Source organism: Solanum tuberosum, unplaced genomic scaffold (genome assembly GCF_000226075.1).
Source record: "Solanum tuberosum cultivar DM 1-3 516 R44 unplaced genomic scaffold, SolTub_3.0 scf00680, whole genome shotgun sequence".
Classification (NCBI taxonomy): Eukaryota; Viridiplantae; Streptophyta; class Magnoliopsida; order Solanales; family Solanaceae; genus Solanum; species Solanum tuberosum.
In genome coordinates, this window is record NW_006239606.1 from 66,867 (window position 1) to 78,468 (window position 11,602).

General features: G+C 34.3%; 1 protein-coding gene across 1 annotated transcript; it reads left to right on the forward strand.

Moving 5' to 3' along the window:
* Positions 1–8,932: 8,932 nt before the first annotated feature.
* On the forward strand, positions 8,933–9,766 carry LOC107058890 (uncharacterized). Its single transcript, XM_015305124.1, has one exon. The coding sequence runs from the start codon at positions 8,933–8,935 to the stop codon at positions 9,764–9,766; it is 834 nt and encodes a 277-aa protein (XP_015160610.1).
* The last annotated feature ends 1,836 nt before the right edge of the window (positions 9,767–11,602 follow it).

The following is an 11,602-nucleotide window of genomic DNA, read 5'->3' on the forward strand; positions in this document are numbered from 1 at the left end:
ATTTTCATCTACAGTTTATATGCAACTTCAATTAGTTAAACATGAAAAAACAAGTAAAATTAAGAACTATGTATAATATTTATGGAAAACTACACAAACCGACTCAATTGTGAAACTATTTACCCAAATTGAACCCAACCCAAACTATTTACCCTTAATGGACCCATAACCCAAACTATTTACCTGCTTACCCCACTTTCTCCTTCCTTATTTCGCGCATGATACCATATCGGTATGAATTAATCATTTGTGATACTTCGTTGGTTTATTGATACCATATCGGTATCATATAGGATTGACTTAATCCTCTGTGATACTTCGTCGGTATATTGATACCTTATATGTATCATATGGGACTGAACTTAATTCTTTGTGATACTCCGTCAGTATATTGATACCTATCGGTATCATATAGGATTGGGCTCTTTTTTAAAGAAATAAATAAGAAACAATTAAGAGAAAATTATTAAAGTAATAATCTAAATTTAGTAAAAAAATATATTCTTTGTGATACTCTGTCGATATACTGATACCATATCAGTATCATATAGGACTGAGCTTAAGCCTCTGTGATACTCCATCAGTATATTGCTACCCTATCGGTATCATATAGGAGTGGATTCTTTTTTAAGAAATAAATAAAAAATAATTAAAATAAAATTATTAAAGTCACAATCTTATTTATTAAACTCTAAATTAGTAAAATATATATTTTTATATTTTTAAAATTAAAATATTAAAGAATTGAAACATAAATTAATATACTACGACAGTATGTAGATATACCGTAATAGTATCATAGATGATTGAGTAATCTCATCGAAGAACAGAAGTAAGCCTCAATAAAAACACTGTTATGTTACTCATTGATACCACCATAGTATGTTTATACTTTGATTGTATCAAGAAGGAAGAAGTAATCATTCAATGAGACATTGAATTACTCTTTGATACCATCATAGTATATTCATATACTGTAATACACTGTGATGGTATCAGGGAGGAAAAAAAGGGTGGGCGTTGATGTCACCATGATGACAACGCATGATTTATTTTTTTAATATATGTCATTTTAAAATAAAAAAGGGGTATGAAAGTAATGGAGCATTTAAGGATAAATATTTTACTTTTGGGGGGTATAAGTGTTCTTTTTCCTAATATTTAAATGTACACAAAAAAGTATTGTCAGTTTAAGAAAAATCATGCAACACGTTTCAAATAGCAACAAGTGTTTGGATATTTCCATTGATGGATGCAACTTCTATACTTGGTGGAACATGCACATCCACCAATGTTGAATGATGATTCTGATGAAACTTTAGTAATAGGAATACTAAGTACATCACATTTTATGGTTCTAAATTTTAATATTTAAAACTTTAAATATACTTCGAGTTTGAACTTTTTTACTTTTAATACTTTATTTTTATTTTTATTATTTTTTATTTGGCCTACGGGCTGGCCCAACCCATTTTATTGAAGCCCCACTGACCAACATGCGTATTCGGGACGGGCTTAAAAAACTCTTTTCTTAAATGGGCTCCAAAAATCTAAGCTCAACCCTGTTAAATCACGGGTAAGTGTAATGATTCGATCAGTCATTTTTTAAAAGTTCCATGAAATTACTATTTTGTCCCTCCCATTAACGACCCCTAGTCATTTGTGATTGAGTTTGAAAGGTTGGTTTTGATCTTTGAATTAAAAGTTGAGAATTTGGTAAGTTTGTGAGTTTTAAAGGCTAAGTTGTCAAGAAAGTAATTTTTTGGGCCTTTTGGAGTTTCGAGTGTCGAAATGGATTTCTGTTGATTTCATTAGTCTTGAAATGTGAAATATGATCCGTGAGAGTTGTTGGTTGTAGATTCCAAATCTCTTGTTAGGATTTGATGTCTTAAGTTGTGAAATTGTGAAATTTTACCCTTTGGGTTGACTTCCGTCAAAATTCGTGGTTCAGATGCTCAAATCATAATTCCCAAAGTTCCATTGGATTTCAGGGATGATTTTAGGCCTAGGTGAGGTCTTGGTTGATTTTTGAGAGGTACCGAGCTTGTTTTAACCTTTTTAGGCTTGAGTTAGTTTCTTGTGGTTTTCATGGATGTCGGGTCAATGAGACCTCAAATTCGTGCTTCGACAGTTCCATTAAGTCTGGAATATCGAGTATAACTGATTTGTTTATCTGATTTACAAGCATGGGGTTCCAAATAAATCACGAGGATCCTTTTGATGTTTCAGAGTTGACTGAGTTTTGCTAGTGCTGCAGACCTCGTTGTTGCGAAGGTCATGTCGCTGAAGCGAAAGACCTATCTCTTAAGCAACCTTTGCTTTTGTGAAGGGGGTGTCGCTTTTGCGACATCAGAGAGGGTTTTGGCCTACAATTTCGAGGTTTAATCCAATTTTACCATTTTTGAGCTTTGGGGACCATTGGTGGCGATATTGAAAGGATTTTCTATGCTAGATCATTTGGGTAGGTGTTCTTGATCCTAAACCTTTAATTTCTATTGATTAATTAAGGGTTTCAATATCAAAATGTGAGATTTTTGTGGGCTTATGGCAAGGTTTTTCAAGAACCCAAGTTCTTAACTAAAAAGGTGATTTTGATATGATTTCAATTTATTTTTCGAAACGATTTTCTTTAATGAGTTCCTAAAGCCTTGAGTAATGTCTTCAAGTATTATTTTCCTGATTCAAACCTTCTTTTTCAAATTGAGATTTGTGTTGATTGATCCACTTTTCAAGAGAATTAGTGTGGGTATTGTGATTTCCGATAGATGATTGTGAATACTTGATTATTTTAGATTGTGTGGCTTTGGAAGTGGTTCGGAAGGGGAAGACTCAACTCTTGGAGTGATTGTTGATTAATATAAGGCAAGTGGCTTCCTTAATCTTGTATTCTAGTTGAATTCATATTCTTCCTTCGTTGATTGTGTGTTGAAAGTAATGGGGATGAGGTGAAGAGTTTAAATTGTCCACTTTATACATCTAAATGAATAAAAAGGGGTTGAAATGAAAAAATGTTATGTGTTGAACATGATGATGTGAACTTTCTTAATGTAACCCTTAATGGTTGATTGATGGAATGCTTCAAAGCATGAATGTGGACTTGAATTGTGCAAATTATTGTCTCTTCTATATGGTGTGATATTGCTTGAATTGTGTACTTTGATTGTTGAACACCATGATGTGACATGTGATATAAAGCTGATGGAAAATGATTCCGGCTAGTGATATAAAGCAGATGAGAAATAGTTTCGGCTAGTGTGATAAAGTCGATTGGAAATGGTTCCGGCTAGTGATGTGATATAAACCCTATGAGAAATGGTTTCGGCTAGTGATGTGATATAAAGCCGATGAGAAATGATTCCGGGTAGTGATATTGTGCCGATAGAAAATGGTTCCGACAAGATATTGATTATTGTGACTTGATGTATTTTATGGTTATGTGTGATGTGCTTGATATTTGAGATTGATGTATCTGTTTGTGTGACTGAATTGATTATCATTGTAATTGACTTATTTGATTCGTTTAATTGTTGAGTTGAGAAGATTTGAACTGTGAATATTGGGTCTGTGAGCCATGTATTGTAGAATTGCTAGGTTGGGCTAATTTCTATACAGATTGTAGTTTGAGGAGGTTCGGTTGAAGTGTTGGGGTGTTCGTTTTCTAGCTATTTGCTTAGTTTAGTAGGATGTTTATTGGGTATCGTGTAGTTGGTGCTCACACATTGCTTCTACACTTGTGTAGGTTCCAAGCCTGGACCCACGCGATCTTCTTCTCCTCTTATCAGTTGAGGCTTGTTGAAAGATTTGAGAGGTAGTTGTTTGTCATCCTGGCTGACCCTTGTTTCTTTTTTCTTTAAGCTTTGTTCTACTTGAGAAAAGAAGACTGGGACTTGTAATCATTTCTTAATTTCGTACTTATGTATTTAATGACTTGTACACGTGGCAACCAGATGTTGGGGGTTTTGATAGAAGAATAAGTTTTTCGCTTTATCTTGTTCTTGTTTTTACTGTTTTTCGCATTTCTTTTATTTTCGTTGGGTTGAAGCTGACTTGTCTTGGTGGGAAAAGACAAGTGACATCACGTTCATTTTTAGATCGTAACAGTTAGGCAAACCGTCCCAACAAGCCTAGCCATATTGACGACTTACTCAGAGTATTTAGAAAATTATGTATTTTGAAGTATTACGTTTGGCACTTTATTTTTTACCGATACATATTTGATATATATATATATTATTTTTCTCAACCAATATAAAAATTTAAAATACACAAGACATTAATATAGGGGAAAATTTCAAAAATATAATCATCTCTTAATTTAGCTATCATAGTATTTAGAAGTGCACAAATACTTTGAGAGTAGCAGAATCTAGCATGTTTTTTCCTTTCTTAGATGAGATTTTACGGTATAACTTCAAAATTGTATAGCATTAATATAAATTAATTAAGGGAGAAAGTTTAAATATGTCATCAAAATTTGAGAAAAAACTCCTCTATGCAATCAGTTAAAAGTTTGACTCATTTATGTAATTTTTCGTTTGAGAAAAGACTCATTCATACCATTATTTTTGAGCTCCGATTTCACAAAACCATTTTGCCTATAGGACCAACGATGAATGAGTCACGTCATTAATCAATTTTTTTTAAAGTATAGCCAAATTTCTAAAATCAATTTGAATTTAGAAAAAAACCCAAATTAATGTTAAACCCATCTGAAATAAGGGTATTTGTCTGTGTGGCCAACGATTTAGCCGCATCATTAATTAAATTATTCTTAAAAAAAAAACCAAATTTCTAAAAAAAAAAATGAATTTAAAAAAAATACCCAAATTATAAACCCATCCAATGTGAAGGATATTTTGTCTACGAACGAATAAGGATTTGACCTCGTCATTGTTTAATTATTTTTTCAAAAAAATAACAGCCAAAATTTCTAAAACCCATTTGCATTTGAAAAAAAAATACCTAAATTATAAACCCATCCGAAATAAATACCCTTATTTTGTGTGAGTTTATAATATGGATGCTTTTAAATAAAAATTCAAATGGTTTTAGAAAATTGGTTGATTCGAAATTAGTTAAATAATTAATGACGTGTTTGATTTGTACTTATTGTCTACAATGTGGTCGAATCATAATTCCCATATGGACAAAATAGTTTTGCAAAAGTAAAAGTAAAAAATAATGGCATGGATAGTTTTTTGTTTTCAAGATATATATAAGTTAAACTTTTAACGAACGGCATAAATAAGTTTGTTTACATAATTTGATGACATATTTAAGTATATTTCCTTTATTTAATTGTAATATTATTTGTGTCTTTCGCGTATAACATCATACTTCAATCGAAGAGTTACCCATTGTTGTCACATGATGAAGAGCCCATCGACGCAACAGTCACAAAAAAATTAACAAGGTGGCGAATTTTCTACCGAGCTATAAAAAAAATCTCGGCCGTTTATAACTTAGATGGAGGCAATATTAATTTTTTAGATAAATCATAAATGTATCTTAACAAATTTAACAAAAAATAAAATATAATAAATGTATCTTAACATATAAGCACTTATCAGAGTGAAAATCACTTAATGGGAGGCTCTAGATCCGCGATGGTGTTGTGAATGTACTATTAGTTCATGATTATGCATGCTCCAATTTAGATAGTGTTTGGGCGTGTGAGACGGCGAGGGTGTGTGTAATGAGAATGTCCCACATTAGATCGAAGTTGATCTCGAGACTCCTTATATACGCTTGAAAAATTCTTCCTCTTTTGAGATAATTTTTAGGGTATGAGTAAAAATGAATAATTTTGTAACTATTACTATTTCATGCATTAGTGCTAGCAAATGAATGAATCGAATCAAATATAATCTGTTATGAAAAATAGATTAAGGAAAAAATGAATGCATGATCTAAGTTTCTCGTATTTAACATGGGAGGTGGTCGCTTGAAAATTGGAGAAGAAGAAGAGAAAATAAAATAAAAAAATAGCTAAATTGAGTCTTTCACGCTCTATTGTTGAGTGTATCACACTCACTTTGACATGTCAGCAAAAAGTGTTAAAATGACACAACGGGACCCTACAAGAGGTGTCTAAAATGAACATCACTCAATTGAGGTGTGTAAGTGAAACTTAGTGCCAACTTAAGGGGGTCATCCAATGGATTTGACCAATAAAATTAGTGAGTCTCCCAAACATCCATGAAATATATTGGAGTTCGAGTTAATCAAGAAATCAATCAAAGAAATGAAGAAGGTAGTATAAGGAAGAAGCAAGACGGCGATATCAAAGAAATATATTGGTTGTTTGGTTTATGTTTCTACTCTTGCTCATAATAGAGGTAAATTCGAACCCAGAGCTAAGCCATGTGTTTTTCTCGGATATCCAAGCAATCAAAAAGGTTTTAAATGTTTGGACCTAGATACACATAAGATTCTTGTTTCCAGGGATATTCATTTCCATGAAGATATTTTCCTTTCTTATCTCATTCTCACAGTACTCCTCAACCTATTTTTCTTACTTCTATCCCTGTACCAACAATAGATTCCATTGAAGATTATAATCCTATAGTATTTTCCTATCCTACTTCTATTCATCATTCTCCTCCTACAGTCAACCCTTCCAGCTCACCCGTTCACTCTTCACCCTCTTCTTTTTCTCCAGTTATTGATTCTGTTGTTTCTACTCCTCATGTTTCCTCTCATTCACCTTCTCCTACTCTAAGAAGAACAGAGAGGACTCACAAAAGACCAATTTATTTACATGATTATGACTACAACAATCTTATTTTCACAGATGTGACCAAAGCCTGTTTCACTACCCCAGTTTATCCCTCCACTTTCTCTTTCTCAGCATTGTCCCTCCACAACCAACATATTCTTCTATCTTTGTCCCAAATTACAGAACCAACTACTTATACGCAGGGCTGCTCAACACTATGGTTAGAGGGAAGCCATAGATAAAGAATTAGAGGCACTAGATAGAAATAGGACATGGGACATTGTTTTATTACCCAATGGCAAGAAGGCATTGCCTTGCAAATGGAAATATAAAGTCAAACATTTGTCAGATGGAACAGTGGACAGATTAAAGGCTAGACTTGTTGTTCAAGGTGATATTCAACGAGAAGGGATTGACTACACTGAAACATTTTACCCCGTAGTTAAGATGACTACGATTCAATGTCTTCTTACCATGGCTGCTAAGAAGTCTTGGTCTATATTTCAACTCGATGTAAACAATGCTTTCTTGCATGGTGATTTGCAAGAAGAGGTGTATATGAAATTTCCCGCTGGTTTGGCTTCACCTAGTCCTAATCATGTTTGTAAGCTCAGAAAGTCCCTTTATGGATTAAAACAAGCTTCCCGACAATGGTATGCTCGGCTTGCAGGTGCTCTCAGTTTTAAGGGTTATTCATCTTCCCTAAATGACTACTCTTTGTTTTTCAAAAAGTCAGAAGATTCTATCACTCTATTAGTTGTTTATGTCGATGACATAGTCATTACTGGCAACAATCCTACTGAGATTTCAGATATCAAAGCTTTTCTTCATTCAAAGTTGTGTATAAAAGACTTAGGAAATCTACATTATTTTCTAGGCATCGAAGTTTTACAGGAACCTCAAGGAATAATTATGAGTCAACGGAAATTTACCATTAATTTACTCTGAGTATGACTGCTCACATATTGGCAAATTTTCATCTCCATTGGATCCTTTGATCAAATTAGCCGCTGACACTGGTCCTTTGCTTGAGGATCCTACTACTTATCGGCGGCTTGTGGGAAAGCTGAACTATTTGACTCATACTCGCCCGGATTTGTCCTTTGCAGTCCTCATTCTCAGTCAATATATGTAAATGCCTCGTATTGCTCATTTTTCTGCCGCCTATCAAGTACTGTGTTATCTTGCAGAGAACCCCGGCCAAGGTCCCCTACTCAACTCAGATCCCTTACTCTCCTTGCATGCATTTTGCGACGCTGATTGGACCTCTTGTACTAATTCTCGTTGTTCCGTGAGTGGCTTTTTCATCAGTCTTGGTGGTTCCCCTATTTCTTGGAAATCTAAGAAAGAAGTTTCCATTTCTCTCTCATCTGCCGAAGAGGAATATCGTTCAATGCATCGAGTCATTGCTGAAATCACCTGGTTGACTCGTCTTCTAGCAGATCTCTCTATTCCTCCGCCCTTACCTGTTCCTGTTCACTCAGATATCCAGGTAGCCCTTCATATTGCTCGCAATCGAATTTTCCATGAACGGACTAAACACGTGGAATTGGATTGTCATTTTGTGCGGCAACAATTCATCTCTGGTTTGATCTCACTCAATTTTGTTCCCTTTGCTGTTCAGCTTGCTGATTTTTTCACCAAACCCTTATCGGGGATTTCTCATAGATATGCACTCAACAAGTTGGGTGTTGTTACTCTCCCCTCCAACTTGAGGGGGGATATTGAAGTTCGAGTTAATCAAGAAATCAATCAAAGAAATGAAGAAGGTAATATAGGGAAGAAGCAAGACGGCGACATCAAAAAGAAGAAAGAAGCAGATAAGAACTCAAAGTTGATGTCTCAAAATGATTCAGTTCTTAATTCACATAAAGCTAAGACACGTGGAGATTTAAGGATCGTTGATCAATTATGTGTTGGACATGACATCCACCCTTCAGATAATTCCAATTCTAGCTGTAGTAGAACACGTGATAGGCACAAGGATGAATATAGTTAGTTACATTCTGTCAGATTTAGACTAATGACAAATGGATAAGTGTAAATATTGCTTTCCTTTTATTATTTATTTTGTATACATAGAGTTGCATAAAGAAGGATATTGCACAGATGAATACAAAAGAAAAAGCTTCTCCATAATTTTCTATCTTCAAATTCCTCTCATGGTATCAGAGTAGTGAAGTTTTCTAGATTTATTCTTTTCTGTTGTTTCTAATGGGGGATAACAGCATTGCAACATCAATTGGAAATCCACCTGGAACTAGAAATGCAAATCAAATTGATTCTAGTCATCCTTTTTATCTTCACTCTTCAGATAAGCCAGGAATGAGCTTGGTGAACTTCATTTTTTATGGAAGAGGTTTTCAGGGCTGGCGAAGGACCATTCTCATAGCCCTTTCAGCTAAATATAAGCTCGGATTTATAGATGGTACCTGCAAGATTTCAAATCGAAGTTCATCAGACTATCATCTATGGAGTAGGTGCAATGATATGGTAACTTCTTGGTTACTAAATTATTTATCAAAAGATATACCTGACAATGTGATTTATTCACAAACTGCTAAGGATTTGTATACAGATCTAGAACAGAGGTTTGGACAATCAAATGGTGCTAAACTCTTTTATTTACAAAAGGAACTTAGTGACTTCGTTCAAGATAACACTGATGTTGCATGTTACTACACAAAAATGAAAAGGTTGTGGGATGAGTTAGAATCACTAAATGCAGAAAACAAGTGTAAATGTTTATGTGTTTGTGGAGGTAAACAGAAATTAACCAAATCACTGGAAGATGAGAAACTCTTCAGGTTTCTTATGGGGTTGAATGAGACTTATGCACCAGCAAGGAGCAACATTCTAATTATTAAACTGTTACCTAACCTCAATCATGCCTACTCATTACTTTTGCAAGATGAAAATCAAAGGGAGAGCTATGTGAATGTATCTACTGGTCCTTCTTTCTTTATGGTAGGAAAACAAGGAAATAACATCCCTCAATCTTATGTTGATAATCAGGGTTATGTTGCTAACCAAGCTTATGTTAACTAAAAGATTCACTCACAAAATCAAGGGATGTGGGATAACAGATCTACTCAAACCCATTGCAAGAAGACTAACCACATAAAACAAGATTGTTACAGATTGATTGGATTTCCACCAGATTTGAAGTTTACTAATGTCAAACCAAAGAAACCTCAACCTGCAATCAAGAGCAATGTTGTTTCAGCTAAAGAAGAAGAAGAAGGGATATCATACAATTCGTCTTTGGGAGGAAACTGGGACAGTTCCTGACTAAAGAAGAATATACTAAAGCAGTCCAATATTACAGGGGAAAGAAGGGAGCAGATATATCAATGTCAGTTATACCACCTGATGCAGTTTATACTGGAAATGCTAATGCTAGCACTGGTATATCCTATACTCTTGCTTTCACTTGTCTTGAATGAATTCCAGCTCCTGGATCATAGATTCTGGGACTTCTGAGCACATGTGTTTCAATCCATCAGTTTTCAATTCTTTGACTCCTTTATCTTCCCCTATGTTTATTATCCTTCCCAATCTCACTCAAGTTAATATTACTCATAAAGGTACAATATCCATTTTTTCTGATCTCATCCTTGAAAATGTCTTATATGTGCCCTCTTTCAAATATAACTTACTGTCTGTAGACAAATTTGTTAAGTAATTTCAGTCTTGCCTTCTATTTACTCCTACTGGTTGTTTTTTGCAGGCCCTTTTTATGAAGAGGGCTCAAGTTTTTGGTGAGACCAATGATGGGCTTTTCTTACTTCAACCTACTAAGACTTCACCTAAGAATTATTTCAAGAATCAGTCTGTTGTTTTAGATCTGCAAAATAGTTTTCAATATGTTTCAGTTTCTTTCTCTGTTCCTATTTCTGTCAAATCAAAATCTGATGTAATACTCTGGCATAAGAGATTGGGACATTTGCCTTTTCATGCAATGAAAAACATCAGTTTTATTAATTTTCCTTCTGTTTCTGAATGCACTTGTGATGTTTGTCCCTTGGTAAGGCAATCTAAGTTATCTTTTCCTATCAGCCATATCAAATCTAAAAGAGTTTTTGAGCTAATTCACATAGACACTTGGGGTCCTTATAAAGAACCTACCTATGATGGTTCTAAATATTTTCTTACCATTGTTGATGATTATAGCAGGGTCACTTGCACTTTCTTATTAAAAGCTAAGAGTAATGCTTTTCATATTCTTAAGATTTTTTTGGCTATGGTGGAAAGGCAATTTTATCTTAAAGTTATGATTATCAGATCTGACAATGCTCTTGAGTTAGGCAACAACATTGAAACTTTAAGTTTTTTATCTGCTCAGGGAATAGTTCATCAAACCTCTTGTGTTTCCACTCCTCAACAAAATGGTGTTGTGGAGAGGAAACACAGACATTTGTTAGAAGTTTCCAAGGCTATTCTTTTTCAATCAAAGGTTCTTATTTAATTTTGGAGTGAATGTCTCCTTACTGCTACTCATCTCATCAATAAAATACCTTCCAAAGTCCTCAATGGTAAAAACCCCTTACGAAGTGCTATATAACAGTAGCACATTCTATCACAACCTAAGGGTTTTTGGTTGGTTTATGTTTCTACTCTTGCTCATAATAGAGGTAAATTCAAACCCAGAGCTAAGCCATGTGTTTTTCTCGGATATCCAGCCAATCAAAAAGGCTTTAAATGTTTGGACCTAGATACACATAAGATTCTTGTTTCCAGGGATGTTCATTTCCATGAAGATATTTTCCTTTCTTATCTCATTCTCACAGTACTCCTCAACCTATTTTTCCTACTTCTATCCATTTACCAACAATAGATTCCATTGAAGATTATAATCCTATTGTATTTTCCTATCCTAATTCT

Excerpts from the sequence above, each read along its gene's own strand:
- LOC107058890 (XM_015305124.1), top strand. The coding sequence starts at position 8,933 with ATGGGGGATAACAGCATTGCAACATCAATTGGAAATCCACCTGGAACT.